This window comes from Argiope bruennichi, chromosome 2 (assembly GCF_947563725.1).
Source record: "Argiope bruennichi chromosome 2, qqArgBrue1.1, whole genome shotgun sequence".
Taxonomy (NCBI): domain Eukaryota; kingdom Metazoa; phylum Arthropoda; class Arachnida; order Araneae; family Araneidae; genus Argiope; species Argiope bruennichi.
This window is the reverse complement of record NC_079152.1, coordinates 64100749-64119762: the sequence shown is the minus strand read 5'-3', so window position 1 is coordinate 64119762 and position 19014 is coordinate 64100749. Positions and strand designations below refer to the sequence as shown.

Genomic DNA, 19014 nt, shown 5'->3' with positions numbered 1-19014 from the left:
AATTTCAAAGCAAAAGAGAAATCAAAGCAAAATTTGACCTACTTACTTCGCCATGTTTCTAATTTATGCTCCTCAAGTTCTTCCATTTGAACCTATTAATATCAATAAGAGAATTATTTTCCAAGTATAAGAAATGATATTTCCGCATAATAAAAGTATTTTTCTATTCAACATTAAAAATATAATATTTCATTAACAACCAATCTAAAAAAGTTTAAAAATAATATTACTAATTTGATTATATTGCTACACACTAAAGCGGGAAAAACAATAACATCTTTTTTTTTCAAACACTGCAAACAAAAATTACTCAAGAAAGTTACTTACAAAAGGTGATTTATAATACGTCCTAAGTATATTAATGAAATCTGTAATTGTGAGCATGCCTGTAAGAATAAATGCAATTTTCACATAAATTTAAATAAATTCACAAAAAGGAGAACATTAATTGTCATCTTTTCGAAAAACAGATATCTACAAAAATAATGCATAAATAAGAAATTATGTTTCTTACCTACAAAAGACTGTGTAGCCGAGTCCCACAGAGGAGCAGCACGAACACCTAATTAAAAAAAATTACGTTGTAGTTATGACAATCGATAATAAATCAAATAATCAATGTATAATCAATCAATCAATCAATGTAGACTCAACATATTTGCTTGAGTTTCTTTACGAGCATATAATATAGGAAGAAAAGTAAGAATTAAATTTATTGGGACGCGAAAAATTCAACAGTACAAATGTTAAAGATTTAATAAATGAGAACTACTTTGCATATTTGTTAGAAAAGAATGGGGAACACTACGCACATCTATTTCTGATAGTTAAACACAAGGAGGAAACATCATAAAAGGGAAATATTCAGCACACATCATAAAAGGGAAATATTCAGATATTCCAAAATATATCAGAATATTAAGGATATTTAAATTCAGATATTCAGGATTAAAATGATTTGTTAAGAAATTTAAAATTTTTCATATTTTTTTATTAGTAGTATTTTTATTATAGTATATTATTGCAAAAAGGAAAATCTGTGCATAGTTAACGTGGCTGAGAGGTAAAGTATGAGCTTGCGAAGCGCGAAGTCCGCGGTTCAAATCTCAGCCATGCGATATTACATTTAAGGTTGAACTTTAATTTAAATTTATTGTTATTCATTTGTTAATGTAATCGAAGCTTCTAGAACTTTCTATAAACGTATATATAATTCCTGATTATTCTGTGAAGATATAAATTTGGGATTCCGCAAGCAGTGGGATCATTTTTCTTGGCGTGCTTGTTAGGAGTGGCTTAAAGCGAATAAACTTGATATCGTTTTACTTTGTGACTTGTTATTTTTTGCATCTCCGTGACAATAATATAGTACTTGCGCTTTTTGGGACGAGAAGGGAGGTTAAAGGAATTTACGTTACAAAGGTTCTCCATAAGCCATCTGTTTCATTGCATTAAATCCATAATTCAGAATCCAGATTTAATGATATAATTTTTCTTGGGGAAAATGGAATTTAAAAAAACATTTTCGTCTTATATTGCAACATATTTAAGCTTAAGAAATGCTAAAAGAAATTACTGCGAAAAGCAGGCATTTTAAATAAACAGATCTTACCATTATGAACTAAAGCAAAAAACGCCTTCTTCACCTAAATGGAAATAAAGAATAAAATTAGAATACTGGATATGTCCATTACAAAATAATACAAATTTCGCTTATTTTTATTTATTACACATCTGTTTAAAAAGTACACATTTTAAGAAAGGGATCAAATATCTAAAAGGAATTAAATCAGAGAAAAAAATTATCAAATCAGATTAAAAATGAAAAAATAATAAGGAATAAGTATTAAATATCGTACGTATCAAAGTTCATTTCCTCAGCATATGCAAATTAAAATACAAACTATAAAGATTACCCATTCACATTTTAGATATTTGATTCCTTTCAAAACTAAAAAATTAATGCTCAATGCGAACAAAAATGGTATTTTATCAATGCTACACATAAAAAAGATGTTCCATTAAAGAGTACAAGAAATTTCAGGAATCTACTAATAGTAAAATAGTAAAAATCAAACTGTAAAGTTTCCTTTTATTAAATTTGTTAAGAGTTATTGTCTGTTTTAGAGCTGCATTAGAGCTAAAGAAACATGATCACATGACGAAAACGACATTTTAGCTGGCATTTTGTCTATAATACATAAAATAGTGATAGATTTGCCATGAGGCAGGTACAAATATATTGCTGATTCCACCCCCCATCCCCCAATTTCTCTTAAACCATCCAGTGTTCTATTTACAGAATAGTTACAACTCACTTCTGCGGTTAAACTGAACGTTTCTTTGTTTTGCGCTGGAAATCTATATGCTTTTCTCTTAACGATTTCAAATGGTCCACACCATCCATAAACCAGATTTTGAAGTACCATCTTTTTAAAATATGTCATTGTTTGCTTACTATACTATAAATAAAACATTCTAGCGGTTGCATGGGCGAATAGAAGAAACTTTTGATATTTTAAAATTTCGATTTATTTCATCATGAGAGCCATATTATGCTCAAGAAGCGATGATATAACTGACGTCCGTTTACATCGCGACACAAGTGCAGAAGAGACCAAAATTTTACCCTTCAGTGTTTTTACTATGAGATTTTGATAGGAATTTCTTTGAAACCTGCAGTCTTAGGGAAAGGAAATTTAGGTATCTTTAAAAGAATGTTTTAAGCATTAATAATTTTTATCCCTTCACTCAGAACGCTAGAGCCTGCTGAATTCAGCAGTTTTACAGAGCGCATTCAGATATTATATATATATATATATAAAACTGGATTAGGAAATAAGTGAACATTTTAGAATGCAGTTAATATAGATAAAAATTTGGAAATGAATTCAGATTTAATTTAGATTATATATATATATATATATATATATATATATATATATATATATATATATAAGCTTATTTTGGTTGAAGCAGAATGCAGGTTTGAAGACATTGAAGAGATATTTCACATTTTAAAATTAATTTTAATATCCATTCCGGGAAAGCAATTTATTTACAAGCAGAGACGTGGACAAAGCACGTCCACAACAACGCGAAACAAAAGCAGAAGTAAGAAAAAGGACGAAACAAATGATCACTAGTCTTATATAACATGGGATTTCCGGCTACGTATCGATTGAATAGTTTAGACCTTTGACACCTTGGCAAGGTCAACTGATGGTGCAGTAATTTTGATTAAATTAAGAGTTTAAAATATCATTACATATATATATAGTTACAAAAAAGGACTTTAAAATGGCTTTATTGATTTTTCGATAATTCTTCTTAAAAAATATTTATACCTTTCGGAATTTATCTTAGAATTATCATGGGTTTTAAAATAAACTGGACTTGAACAGATTAAAAAAAAATATTTCAATGTTTATATTAGTAAAAATAATAAAGTAAAATAGCTCGTATTCGGCATTCAATTAATTAAGAGGCAGGTAAAATCAAAACGAATTTTTGAGAGGGATAAATTTGATATAAAATATGCAATAGGTCTAGCGGATGTAAATAATTCTGTTCCCAAGTTTTCCTCACAGTGGACTACAAAATAAAAGAACAAATAAATATTAGGAAAGAAAAAAAGGGAACAGGAGGAAAGAAAGGATGAAAATGTAGACTTATAAAGTTAGATGGACGGAAACAAACAAAGAACTGCAAACTTCTATAAAAATCGTCGATCAATGTTCAATGTATACTCCATGTTGTACAGAATTTCACAATACACTTTGGAAAATTCAGCGATAATCTTACAAATCACTTAAATACTAAGAAATTCTTAAATTTCATGTATATACAGTAATGCCAATATCAAAAAACATTTTTTTTTAAATTTTGTTTTCTGAAACATAAAAACATACACATGCGTCTTACATTTCAATAATCTGTACGATTTTCGATATTATTTGCAGCCAATAAATAGCAAGATATGTCCAACGGACTTCGTATGCAGCAATTTCTATAGCTTGGCTCTAAGGAGTAAGCGGTAAATGTAAGAATTGCATGCTATCAAGCGAGTCTATTACGAGATGATAATTTTATTCATTTCCTAGATCTGGCTGGGTCTCATAACATGCCACTGAAGACCTATCAATAACGAGAAGTAAGGAAAAGATGCGAGAAGTTCAAAACAATAATTTTTAACCTCGTTATTGTAACCTTCTATTTGTAACCATTATGATCTTGTTATTTCTCTGAGCTCCACTTTGTTTTATATTTTATTCCTTCTCAGCAAATACAAATATCATGATGCAGAAGGTAAGCTTCCAGTTGATCGGCCATGTTATATCAACGACAACAAAACTGTCTAAGAAAATTCTACAAACGTCTATTCAATTATCTGGAAATATCTCTTATTCGACTACTACTAGTCCTCCCTATTGTCAGATAAGAGATATTCTACAGCAATCACAAGCCCAATATTTGTAACTGTATAGCAATGCCAATTCATGGCGTCATTCAAAAATAGTATAAACTAGAGAATGCGCAGTGACTGATGCTCTGACATAACATTGAAAGAATGTTCATGATAAGTAAACGCGATTGTTAATTGGAAAGCGATATTATAATTTCCATATCAACATAGGCTATTCATATATCAACATTAGCTTATATCACAGAAAAAGTTTCCTTTTATCTTGTATTAAAACACAACCTGTTAAATACAAAATTTTAAAAGTGCAATATAATTTCTCATTATACGGCAAGATAAAAATATCTGTAAACAAAAATACAACCCACATCATTTAATGTTGATAATTTTACTGTTTTGTAGAAATGTGGAACAACTTACCAGCAGCTGTGTATCGAACACGACAAGTTTGGCACTAACAGGAATCAAGTCATAACAGCGATAGCACTTAAAAAATTTAACAAATACTAAATTTTCGTCTTCCCCTAGAAAAAAAATAATTTAATAAAAGAAAATCTGTAAATATATTACATATATATTTTTTAAAATAACACATAAATTGTAGCAATCAAATTCAATATTAGAAGCCAGTTGTTTCCCTTTCAAAATATTAATTTTGTGGTAAATATCGCAAGATTATAAATCTAAAAAGATACAAAACTTCAGTGAATAAGTGAAAAAATTCTGATACTTAAAAAATGACACCAATCCGAACTAAAAATCTAAAATTATAAAAAGAAACGCATGCATGTCAGCACGAAGATCAATATCATCGATACACGAATACTTTCTAAAAATATCCCACTTTTATTCATAAAAAAATACTCATTTAGAAACGCTAATCTTGCTATAATTTCCTTCAAAATAAACGTATTGGCCTGACATATCTTCTCCAAAAAGATCTGCCAATGGCAGGAACATTTCTCTTTAGTTGGCTCGTAACTGATCCACAGGGCCAGATTAAGCCCTCTAGGGATTCTTAGACGATGGAAATCTCGAGTCCCCCCCCCCACACCCAGCTCCCAAAGTTAGAAATTTTTTTTTATTTGAATTTTGAATCAGATTTAAATAGTACATTTCCACTAATTGAAATGGTAAAATATTTAAAGATCACTTTCAAGAGTTTTGATTTCAATATATCATACGGAAATAAATGAAAAAAAAATAATTTTATTATAAAAAAACTGCAAAAGATAAAACGTTCTAAAACCATTTAAATTCTATTTAAATATACGATCGAAAATTTAAAATAAAAATAGCATTTTAGGAATTACAAACTAACATAATAGAAGATTTATAAAATTTAATTAGGAACGGTGTTACAATCATGTCCCAAAATTTAAACGATACTTGATTTTCACTTCAATGAGCTTAAGAATAAGGATCGTAAACTCAATAAGAGTACAAAATTAAATTGCCCTGAAAATACTCCAAAAAGTCTGGAGGTTTTGGGGTCCTTCCGAAGTTGCGGGGCCTTTAAGCAGTTGTTTATTTATCTATTTCTGTAGATCCGTCGCATTCTGCATGGCAACTCCTCTGGGCTGGAATCTGGTTGCTTTTAGGGGCATTTTCAAATTTGCTTTAAAAAATCACGCTCAATCTTGACGAATCCCAGGTATGATATATTTGGTCAGGAAACTGCCTTCATGAAATATAAAAAATATACTGGTGTGTTATTGCGACAAAATATGCTGGTGTGTTACTGTCTGTCCACGACAAGAACTCTGCTAGACAATCGTCTATGTTTATGGCGGGCGTTATAGAAACAGGTTACTGTAGGAAGAGTTCATTTCACAGAGGTAGAAATTCATTCCAGTTTCTTATGTTGGCACGTTTAGAGCGAAATTGGCGATATTCGGTATTATTGCATTTAATTCTTGAAAACAAATTAAAAAAGTAATTCACTAAGCTGAAAATCATTTGCATGCTCAGGATATTGAAAATATCTGATATTCCTGTCATACGTATACAAAGAACAATACAAATCAAATAGAAAAACTGAATAATTATTTTATGTCTAACGATTGCACAAGAAGAAAAAAAAATAATTAAGAAGTAAAATCATGCATGACAAAACATTAATCGTCTTCATTTCATTTGTTTTAAATTTATATAAGTTATTAATATCAAATTCTCCTCAGCAAACGCGAGGTAATCTGTCTAATTTAACATAAAAGGTTGCTTTTATTCTGTTATAAAGTAAAATGTCCATTGTTAAATATGCTTGAAACCTTTCCAAATTTATATTTATTTATTTTTCTGATGTATATGCTATTTCCCGAGACATTAAATTAACAATTACCATACTATCAATTTTCCGATTTTTAAAAATCAAACTTTGATTTGTAACTTATTTTCAATATGCACAAGCTTTTTACAGCATAATTAATTTCGCAAAGTTTAAATGTAAAAATATTCTGAATTTGAAGATAATTCAAGTGTTCATTCATGCACGTGCCAGATGTAACGGACTTAAAGGAACCCAACTAAATAAGCCTAACATCGCTTTACATTATTCTACGAAAAACGCGGTAAAAGTTTATTTTTGTATTCCAGATTACCATTTATTAATTTCCCCCGGCTTGAAAAAGAAATACAATTATTTCAAAGAAAATTTTTTTTCACGAATTGTCAATTTAAATAATAGAGTGATAAATGAACTTTTCCTTTCAATGCATATCAGTAGTCATGAGCTCGATGCAATAAAGGATCCAAATTCCTGCATGCATTTTATCATTTCGGGTTGAAAATTCTTCACTCCCAATGTTCTTCACATTTCTATTCAAAGCCCATCAATGCCGTTTGAGAATACTTATCTGCTACCGTTTTATTATCACAATCAGCGCACCTGAGTAGAAAGGAATCTCGTTAAATACTTTAATCCTTCTAACTCAAATTAACGTGCATAAATTTTTAGATTCTTGGAATCATAGTTAAGAAGGAAAGCTATTGAATCAACAGGGAGGCGAGAAAACAAGCCTGAATAAATGACTATTTTTCTTTATTTTATTGAAAAAAAAAATAATACGCTACCTATAATATAATATTTTCTTCATGCCATTATATAGCTGAATAATATTTCGCAATACAAAATTAATAGAATTACTTCTTAACAATTGCATATACTCATTCAATTCCAGAAAAGAAATTAAATCGTTTTAATCTCTAAACATTTTCATATAGCATAATAGAATCACTATTTTTAATTTCAAAGTAAATCTTTTTTCTTTAAAAACCATAAATACAATTTCTCATAATTATTATTTAACACTAAAAGCAAAAGGTTAAAACAACGTTTTTTTTTTTTTTTTTTTAAATCTTAACAATGATTGTGATAGGAGATAACTGAATTAATTATACCTGCTGATTTAAAGAAATTATTCAATAATTTCTATGAAAATAAAATACTGAATTGTAAAGTATACTTCTTTAAAAAATAATGAAATTCAAAGTTCCCTGCAAGAACTTTTTTTTTAATAAATTTTCAATACACTTTTCAAATAAAAAAATCAAAATCAATAATCAATTAATTTTACTCATACAAACAGCTGAGTATAATTTGCTTTAAAAGTTCCAATTGTTCATTTTTTATAAATATGATCTGAAATGGATTTCTATATTTCCTAGTTCCATATATCGATCAATTCAAAAGGTGATCTTATTTATGTTAAAAAGTTAAATTCTAATTTATGACAATTATTTTATTAAATTTCAGTTTATCACATTAAATAAAAGTTTTTGATCCAGAAAAAGCTATAAAAGTATAATATATATATATATATATATATATATATATATATATATATATATATATATATTAAACTCTAATTTCAATTTGATTAATTTCCAAGGTTTTATCTTAATTTAGCCCATAGTAACTTCATTCTAAAATATTCTATTACTTCCTGATCCAATTCCACTGTCTCTACTTAATTAATTCAAGATAAGCTTTGTAAAATCAATATTAACCAAAGAAAAGATTAATAAAATATAAAAGAAGTAAGCTAATCGAATATAAAGATACGTGCCACTGCGACTAAAGCGAGAAGACGAATGAGCAACAGGTTTTCTTTTATCGCTTTCATTGATGCCAAGAAAAAGAATACCCACCCAGAATTCTGTCCGATTCCACCCATTCAAAATGGATCGTCCCTAACGAAACCTGTTTCTATAACGCCCGCCGTAAACATAGACGATTGTCTAGCAGTGTTCTTGTCGTGGACAGACAGTACCAACAACCTGACACTTGCATGTCTAGCCGTGCGCACAATACTGAAAGCGACCCACAATTTCTTAGCAAGTACTTTTTGATGATGGTTATTGTTGAAAATTAAGATAAATACATTCATACAATTTTTTTCTTTTCTTTGTGTACAGTCGGTGCGCATGACTTCATGATTTATACATTAAGCTTTTTTATTGGTCATGAAGTCATGCATGGGTATGGTATTTAAGCGTGTCTCATGAATTTCTGTAGTTAACTTTTAGTTCCTTATTAGCCCAAGATAATGTAAGACATCTCCACGATATATTGTTCGATATTCTAAATGTAAGACAATATTGTGAAGATAATGTAACGATGTTGAGGGGCATTCCATGCTAATAGGGTGTGGATTTCGTTCATTCAATTTTTTTAGCTTTATCTGGCTTATGTCTTTAGTTGAAGTTACAGTAATGATTCTTAAGTTCGTTTTAATTAATAATAAAATTACTTTATAAAATATTTGGTTTTGTTTTCTGAGTCCCGTATGCATTGAACTTAGCTAAAATTTCACCCATCAGTTATGTCATGTGGTGCACACTCACGATATGCCAACAATCGAAACAAAGAAAGGCTCAATATAATTTGACATTGATGCAATACTGCTTTGTTTCATTTTTCTTGGTTTTTAAAAATAACCGCAGGGTGTTTCGTGTTTTCAATGTGGTGACTGTTTTCATTCTGGATAGCGCCCAAAATCCATCACCAGTAATAAATCTATTGAAGATCATTCCTGGCAATCTCCAGTGTAATTTCTAATCTAATTAAACCTGGATCACTATTACACAATATAAGCAAGGAAGTAGGAAGCATTGGCAGGATTAGTCGATTTTTTAAAACGAAATCGCATAATTTATCGCATACAGAAAAAAGTTCTAACTGAACATAGAAAATAAATAAAAATAGTGGATTATTACATGAAGTATTTCGCTTTTAAACAGAACAGTTTCAGAAACGGGAGAGGGAGCAATCGATAATGTCCCTAAGTGCATTAAACAGTCTGTTGGTACAATTTCGGGCACAACTGCAACTGCACTAAGTTTCCATAAAATAATCTATTATAGCATTAATATATTTTTGAACCTTTTCAGATTGCAGTTGCAAGAAGAAAAAAAATCAAAATTCTGTCAAATGCCTGGTTGAAGCCAAAGCTATAAAACAGTAGTCTATAAAGTCCATGAAGCATCAAAATAATTTGCATTATTTTTCCACATTTATCTCAAATTTTATTTAAAAAACTGTTAACCCTTTTTCCATTTCATTTTTCTCAGAGATTTCAACTGTAAAACTAATTGATCAAAAGGCAAAAAATAAAAAAAAAATAAAAAAGGAAATTCAAAAATGTGACACAAAACAAAGCTCGAAGGAAACCAAGCGAAAAGTATAAATTAAATAGTTAATCTATAGAAAAAAATTATCAAAACTACAGTTCAACTTTAAACAGTTCATTTCAAAATATTTATTTCCCCAAAATCATCTTAAGAAGCATATTGCCAGGGCGATTTAGAATGTATGTGTATATTATATAAGACAACCAGTATGAGAGGTAAGCCAGGACATTATTGTAAATGTACCTCACTAGGATAATTTAACATACATTTCTTATTGTCAAAGATTTTTGCGGCGTATTAATTTTTTTTTACAGATCTTTAATTGGCATGAATTTAATGTCTTTCATTTGCATTATTTAATTAGAGCTTCGTAGTTTATTTTAGTGCACCAGTTATATTAGTACAATAAGAAGCTTCATTTTGTAGGAAAAAAAATCTTTTTTGAGACTTAGACCTCATTTTTTTTGATGAATTAGTTGTCAATTTTTCCAGATAGTCAAAGGATGTGCAGAGAGAAAGGAGGAACTTGCATTTTCTCACCACTGAAGAAAATTCTTGATAAATTGTAGATTTTTTTTTTTAGTACAAAAACGAATTTATATTATAAACGAAAAAGGTGAAAATCACTTCCCCTCTTCAGAAAAGCGGAAAACCATGGAAGAATCACATTCCTGTAAACTCTCAGCTTGCTTCAGAACTAAAATTTACCAAAATTTCATTTGTACATTAAAATTATACATTACAATATTATTAGGAAACTGCAATTTGATTTTTTAATATTAATGTATTTTAGCGTCTTTAAACATTTTGGACGAGATGTCAAGAAGTAATTCAAATGCAATATAATGCAGTTTTTGATTGAATAAACTTCAGATGTCTCTTAAAATATTTTGAATAATAACATCACTGCTAATAACATCAATTTGTACTTCTGCAATATTGAATAAATTCTATCATGTCGATTAACGGATTAAAATGCAACAAAATTGTCTACATATTTAGAGTTCAGATTCTACTGTCAATTTGTGGAGGATTTCTACATAGTTTAATTTCTACGCTATTACAGAGTGGCTTAGCAAGTTCCCACTCTTTTCACGAATAAAAATTTAAGGGCTCTTTATGGTTAATAATTTCAATACTTTTAAGGCAATTTACACTATAATGATTTGATTTATTATTATTAGGTAATATTAATGGTAATTAATAAGTTCTCTATTAATGGTAATTTAATAAGTTCTCTACAAAAATAAACAAGAAATTTCCATCTATAATACTATAACACTCACGATTTGGCTTTATAAATAATTAAAAAAAACAATGAAAAATATACAACTCGATATTTCGTAAAATGTATTGATTGTGAGCAATTTTATAAAAGAATGAATAATATTCATTCTTCATGACAGTTGTATTACAGTACAAAAATTAAACTTTTTGTCAGGAATCGGAAAACTAAGTTTCAATATACATAAAGGCACCAGTATACAAAATGTCATCACAAAAGAGGAAAGACGTATAAACAATGTATTTAATTTTTACTCGGTATTTTCTAAATCTGATTCTTTCTCTTTCACTGATCGCCGAAAACTGTTCGATTAATAGATATACTTTACATAACTTGTCAAATCGACTATCTCTACTAATTTTTCAAAACATTTTTTCTTATTTTTTTTAGTTTATTTAAATCATCATCAATCATCAAAAGAAAAAAAAAGCTTTTTTTTTTGTGTGTGTGTGTTGAATGTCTTTTTCTTTCAGTATCTTTTGACCTTCAAGATAAACCAAATATTTTATTCTGCTTCTGTTACAGACAATTATTTCTTCGTGATTTCACGGCAATTTGAATTCCCAGAATATTTCAAATAATCAATTATACTGCGTTAAGCTATAAATAATTGTTCTTTCGATTCTTTTATTGTAAGCAAAATCCCTCATCCGTCAGCTTTATCAGCTAGCCTATAAAAAAGTCTGAAAAACATTTTCCACAATTTGCTAAAGTTTTTATTTTTTCTTATATACTCATAAAAAAAGTTGTTAAACTGACTATTTGATTAATCATGTCTCAGAGACTGCGAAGAATCTAATATTACTATTTATAAAAGAATTAAATTCAATGTATAAGATGAAGGCCAAAAAATAGAAAAGGGACTTTTAAAAGTCTTGAAAAAAAAAATTTTTTTTTTGGTGCCTTTTGAAAGGATTTTCATATTTAAGTTGAATATTTAAGGCCCATGGAATTTATATTCGAATCCAAATTTATTGTCTTTTTATTACTTTTCAATAATTAAATTTCACTATTAATAATAAATTTGCACGTTTAGTATAATGTTAATTAAGTTATAATAAGGGATCAAATGACTTTTAGTCGAAATAATGCATCGCGCCCTTCCATTAAAGTTCTTAATTCCACTTAAGTTCAATTTTAGATTTTAGATCCTAGTCCCAAACATGATTTCTTCATTATAAGTGTTGGTATTTTTTTTTAAAAAAAATATTATAGTCTACAAATCTTATACAAATAATCAGATCAATAAAAACTGCTGTTAACGAAATTCCAACAAATAAACCAATAAAAGAACTAACCTCCTGCGACGATCTTTCGTGGGAAAAAGTAAAATACTAGATAGTAAGCTCATTTTTAATAAACATGTCACTTACAATGATGATAAATTTTAGAACAAAGTTCGATTAATCATTCTCCTCAATGGCAGACGATCTCGTTACGGATTAAAGTCCTGCTATAAAAGTAAAGTGCGGCGTCATACTTTAACATACGTAATCCAAATCTGGAGTCGTAGAGAAAGAAAAATTCACTTTTTACAAAATAAAATTCGTCGTGTAATGAGGATGCGCTTTGATACCTTTGGTCACACAAACAGTTTTAAAATGGATAAAAACTGAAAATTACATTTAGAAACTGTACAGGAACGTTTCCAATCTTCAAAAGAATCTTAATTCAATCGCCTGCTGTCAAACATTTCTTTCTCGCAATAGAAGGAAATATGATTATCAAATAGTCCCTACTTTCAAACCACCCTAAAATGAGATAAAAAATCTTTTGTTCGAAGTCTTTATAACAGCTTCAAAATTTATGGGGTGTAATGTAGCAGGCCTCCATGCGGTGCGCCCTGGTTAATACTAAATCTGTTACGGCTTTGCCTTCTTCCTTGTGTCTCTGAACTGTAAAGTCTAGAAATAATCGAAGGCTAGAGATCTAATGGCTATTTTTATGGGCATTTGTAATAAAGAAATAACTTCAAAATTTATCAATGTCTGATATCTCATTTCTAAGTTTAATTCTAAGTGGTTTCTGTAATAAAACAAAATTCTCTTTAGAGAATTTTCCAGATTTCCATCCGACTCCAGGAGAAAAAAAATGTAATGGTACTGACATTCAAACAAATATCAAAGTCCAGTAAGAAAGCACAGACAAGAAGTTCAACGTTGAAAACTATGTAAAAAATAAGTAAAAGGCATACAGAAATGAAGCATTTTCTTCGCTAAACCAACAATTTTGAGTCAATACATAAAAAATTTAATTGTATTCGAAATAAGTATGAACTTTTATTCAATTATCAGAGGAGAAACAAGAATTAAAATCATTTATAAAAATACTAATCACGAGTTTAAGAATATTCAAACAACGGAAAAAATAAATAATTTCGACTCATTCGTAATATTTATATGCAATATTTAAACAAAAACAGGGAATAGAAAAACATACCTAAATCTTCTATATCAATTTTATCACAAAGAGGATCTGCATGAAGAGGAAGCTGAAAAAGAAGTAATTAGAATCAATCAAACTGTAAAAAGTGAAGACATTAACAGAAACAAATATATATATATAAAAAAATAAAAAATGTTTATCTTTAAATAAACTGAAATTTAAAAAAAAAATCTTTTCTAGAATTACTATTAATAAATTCACATGCAACAATAAATATATTCAGCTATTTTTTCGGCATTTCATAATACCTGCTTTTTATGTTTATTTATTTTAAAATTTAGATTTTCTTCTGTTTATTTTACAGTATATTTCCATCAAGAGATACCATCTATAACCAATACACCAAAAATATTTTCAAATCCCAATATCGATTCATTTTAAGTATACAGATAGCAGGATTCTCAGAAGTATGATTTTTAAAAAAAATTATCACCAGATTTCATCACCTGAATGAAAAAGGGACTACAAATATATATAAAAAATTAATAACAATATCATAATTATAGCTCATGTGGAACAGTACAATTATAAATAATTTGCCACTGAAATACTGATTTCAGCGTTATAAGAAAGAAATGGATGGTTTCAATTTAGAAATTTCTGGGTTGCTGACAGATCCAGTTTTCCAGAATATCTATCCTTTTCTCACTTTGCAATAACTAAGTCAATAATTCATAAATAAATAATTATATTAATTACACATAGATATAAATTAGGAATATATATTATATAATAAAATTCATTATATTTTATACTAAGTCATAAATTAAAAAAACCTTGCCGAGATCGATAACTTTTATCGCTCGTATCAAATATAGTGATAAAATTCATCATTAGACTCATTTAATAAAGTTCATACATTTCAATCAGAAAATAAAACATCTAAACTACTTCCTTTTTCCCACTACGTTCTGAAAAATCTTGGCCAATGTTTGTATAACAAACTATAGCGCATTCAATCACATATTTTATTATCTAAGAATACAAGGGAAATTCCCTCCCCCCATGTTGACATTCTTTTTTATGGGGCTGAGAAGATTTATGTCCAAAAAGAGGTAGGAGATAATGTTTTTCTTCAACTACTCTTCTTCGAAGCTTTATTTTATATTTATGTTCGATTTCAGAAAAAAAGTCGCAAAAAGCATGGTAAACAAAAAAGTCAACGAGAATGGGCCTTGAAATGCATTTCAAAAAGATAAAAATTCAAAGTTTCTGAATATCTATCTTTGTTTCAAGAACTTATAGTAAGTACAAATTAGATCAAACGATAACTACTTCACTGAAGGATAGTTTCAAACAATGAATATTTATTAATCATTTTTTTAAAATTAGAAATCTAAACGTTCAAACAAGTCATTTATGCTGAATACAATATTATATATATATATATATATATATATATATATATATATATATATATATATATATATATATATATATATATATATACATAACCAATCTAAAAAAAGAAATATTTTGAAAACGAAACGAAATAGTTTCGGAACTGCAACTAAAATTTATTCCTAATTCAAACTAAAACCAAAAAAGGAGCAGGAAAAACATAGTATTTAGAGAGCGCAAATGCAGCTATTTCTAAAACACAGATGAATAAAGACAAAAGTTATAAAAATCAAGTTAATAGGAAAAGCAAATTAAACCAAATAAAAAAGAATCCAGCCTGAAGACTTTTTCAAGAGTCACCCTCAGGCAGGGATTCAAAAAAAGGGATTTATTCTGTGAAGGAAAACAATAGTCTAATAATGATTCCGCGTGACCCGAAAATCCCCTGATATTAGGCCCAAGAGATATACCATTTTAACAGAAAGGAAATACAAAACAATAAATTAGAAGAATACATCCACTAGTAAGCAAAATACAATAACAAAAATAACAATAATAGCAAAAATACCATATAATAACACTAAAATCAGTAATGAAAACAGAAAGGAAAGAACATACCAGCCACAGGCAAAGAAATTTTAAGCTATCGATTGAGATTCCCGCTTTTAACACCTGTAAGCTAACACATTTGAGGTAAAAAAAAAAAAAAAAAAATTGTAGGGTCTCAGCATCATCTATTGAGTGATCTAATATGCAAGGAAAGTTCTATTTTTAAATTAGGAAAAGGATTAATACCAAATCATACCTTGTCTAATCAAAAAGTTGGCATTACAGTAGTTCCTGGGAAATTCATTATTAATTAAATTTTTAATGAAGTTATTTGATGAATCAATATAGGAATTTTTATTATTACATACCCTTTTGATCCTGTTCAACTGTTAGAAAATTAGATTTTTGAAAATTTTAGAGTTTAGATTGGAATGATAATTACAAAGTTTTGTTATTTTAAAGTTGAATCCATCCCTTTTATCGTAGATATCAACTATTGTTTTATCATTAGCAATTTCGATTTTTAAATCCAGAAAGGTAGTAGATTTTTTGTTTGTTTCTGTTAGAATTAAATCTTTTGGATAGAAATTAGTAATAATATTAGTATTGTCTTTTATCAAAAGTAGGTCATCAATATACCTCCACCCGTTTATTAAATTATATTTAATTAATTTTTTTCCTCATAGAAATGTAGGAAAATATTAGATAAAGCACTTGAGAAAGCTGTTCCCATTGGAATGCCCTTTAACTTGTTTATAAAAATTAATTCCATTAAAAACGTAATTTTCAGTAATATTAAAATTACATAACTCTAGTCAGTTATTTTTAGGAATAACATCTTTATTTAAATATTCGTCATATATAAAAGTGTATATATATAATACTCTTTTAGTAGAATCTTAAAAAACGTTGAATTTAATTCTGTTCAACAATTTGTATAAATTTCTTAGTTTCGTTTATTTCAGTTTCATATAGTTAGAAAAGAACTGTTTCAGAATGAGCATAATTCAAAATGAAACCGTAATCCGACGAGGAAGACGACACATAAGAATGATAAAGACTTCAAAAATTCGCGTTACATTGTGTAAGCAAGAGGATGCCAGATGTCGACGGATTTAATACATAAGTTTTAATTATTAATTACTGTCTATCTATATAGCAGATCTAAAATGGGCTTTGAAAATGCGAACCATGGCCTCCGAAGTCGGAACTCGAGAACCAAGTCACATTTTGGCATTACTTTCTTAAGAATTACAATTATGAAGTGAGATAATACTTCATAATCGAAGAAGAGATGCATGAATTTTGATACAGAAAAGAAAATTATAAAACTGTATATCTTTTAAAAACATATAATACTTTTCTACTGGTATACTTTCTGAAAATTGCATAATTAAACAAATCATTGACATTGTTTTTCAGGGCAAGATCCTTACATCTTGGACTGAAAATTTGGTATGTAGTTATTTTTTGGGTAGTAGATATTCACTAAGAAACGAACTTTGACACTTAGATTTAGATTTTTTTTTAATTCAGTAAAAATTAAATGAAATTTAAATATTTATCCTCATTAACCTCGAAGTACATTAACACACAAAAACCATTTTTGCATAACTTTTTAAATTCATAAAATCAAATATTTAATGATATTAATTTAATATTCAGTTTTTCTTTAATTTTCATCAATGTAATTTGTAGCAAAGCTTGTAATGATACTGAACCAGTTTTATTATTTCATCAAATCTTTCATTTGTGCTTTTGTAAATATTGATATTTTAATATTAAAAAACTCTTTGGAACTTGAGTCTAATTGAAATAAATGAATTACTCAATTCACTTGGCTTCATTTATACGGCTTGTATTCTTTTTGTAAACTGCATAGCGTAAATTCATAATGCATGGAATGCAATGGCGGATGAAATCAAGCCAAGAAAAAAAAAAAAAAAAAGACAAATGAATTAAGTCTAAAACATAATGTTACGATGTTCTTGACAAGAGATTTTATATTATGTTTTTGTTTAGAGATTCGACTTTCTCTTTTATTTTTAGTAAGCTTTGAAAGAACTTTTCAATATTGATATTCAATAATATGATACATGGATACGAAAACGCAGTCGTGTCTATAATGCGATTTATAACCACATATGTTCCTTAAAGTGCGAGCCAAAATTTTCCAATTAAAAAAACAAAAACAATTGCAAATGATTTTTAATACATTAAAAAAAAAAAGAAACAGAACTTCGATTTACTAAACATTGATGAATTTTGCATGGTGACATTCGGATTATGGATTTATTTCAAAAGAAGAAAATGAAGCGATCAATACTAACAATTCTGGCTTCTTTCGATGGAGATTTCATAAACATGTTGAAATGATTTGCAACACGCAATGCGGCTATAATAAATTAGATCCGAGACATGAAATAGATATTAGCAGAAATAATTTGCTGTCTATAAGCAAAGAAAAAAAAAAGTTCAAATTTTTCTTTTCTTTCGGTTACTCTGTTTTGAGAAAAGACGCAATATTCTCTAACACCAAACGATATTGCATACTGTTCGTTTCAGTATACTGAGATGACCACTTTTCGGCAGTTCTATCTCACTAAGGGGTGACACACGGAAGGATGTGCACCATTTCCGGAATTTACTTTATGTTAAATGTAAACATCTCCTTTCCTCTTTCCCCTCACCCCTATTTTGCGGAATTAAACCCCCCTAACGCATGCGCAAAAGCGCGGAGGGTTTTAGAATCCGTCGGCAAACAATAGAAGTGAAAATATTTACTAAATAAGAAATATTGAAAATATCTTTCTTCCGGGGATTTTTAATTTTAATGAAAGAAATCGCAAAAGAAATAAACACATATAATAATTTAATATATTTCAATTGGTTTTATATGCAAGGTGACCATAAGAAAAACAAGTAAATTCACCAACCACCGGCAGGTCTTGAGAGAATATTCGTATTAATGTTAATCCTCCCCTACATTGTTACTTTTATTCATTTGCTTACATCCATTTTTGCTTACTCACAAATAATGTTATTTTTAACAACGTACATTTCAAATGTCTTGTACCATCTCGGTAGATTAGGTCGGTTCGAGCAAATACAGAAATAAATGACACAGAATGTGGAATAAACCTGGTTATGGCAGATTTCCAATTACGTAGTTGCCTAGGGCCGTAGGCAGGTTCGATTACATTAACTTAGCAATGGTTATTAGTTCCGTTCTTTCAATTACTGAATTATAAACACCAAGCATCTTCTAAAATAACATTATGTACAACATTAATGTTATTTTCGATGCCGTACAATCATGAGCCATAATAAAATTATCTAA

General features: G+C 28.5%; 1 protein-coding gene across 3 annotated transcripts in view; it reads right to left on the bottom strand.

Annotated features, from left to right (window-relative positions):
- Positions 1–19014, bottom strand: part of LOC129955939 (5'-AMP-activated protein kinase subunit gamma-1-like) — a 509804-nt gene that overhangs the window by 15018 nt on the left and 475772 nt on the right. For all 3 annotated transcript variants that reach the window (XM_056068262.1, XM_056068265.1, XM_056068264.1), the window contains 6 exons: positions 13779–13830; positions 4844–4947; positions 1613–1646; positions 515–562; positions 328–386; positions 47–92 (listed from right to left, as the gene is read on the bottom strand). In XM_056068262.1, coding sequence (XP_055924237.1) covers positions 47–92; positions 328–386; positions 515–562; positions 1613–1646; positions 4844–4947; positions 13779–13830 — 343 coding nt within the window. The remainder of the gene's footprint in view (positions 1–46; positions 93–327; positions 387–514; positions 563–1612; positions 1647–4843; positions 4948–13778; positions 13831–19014) is intronic.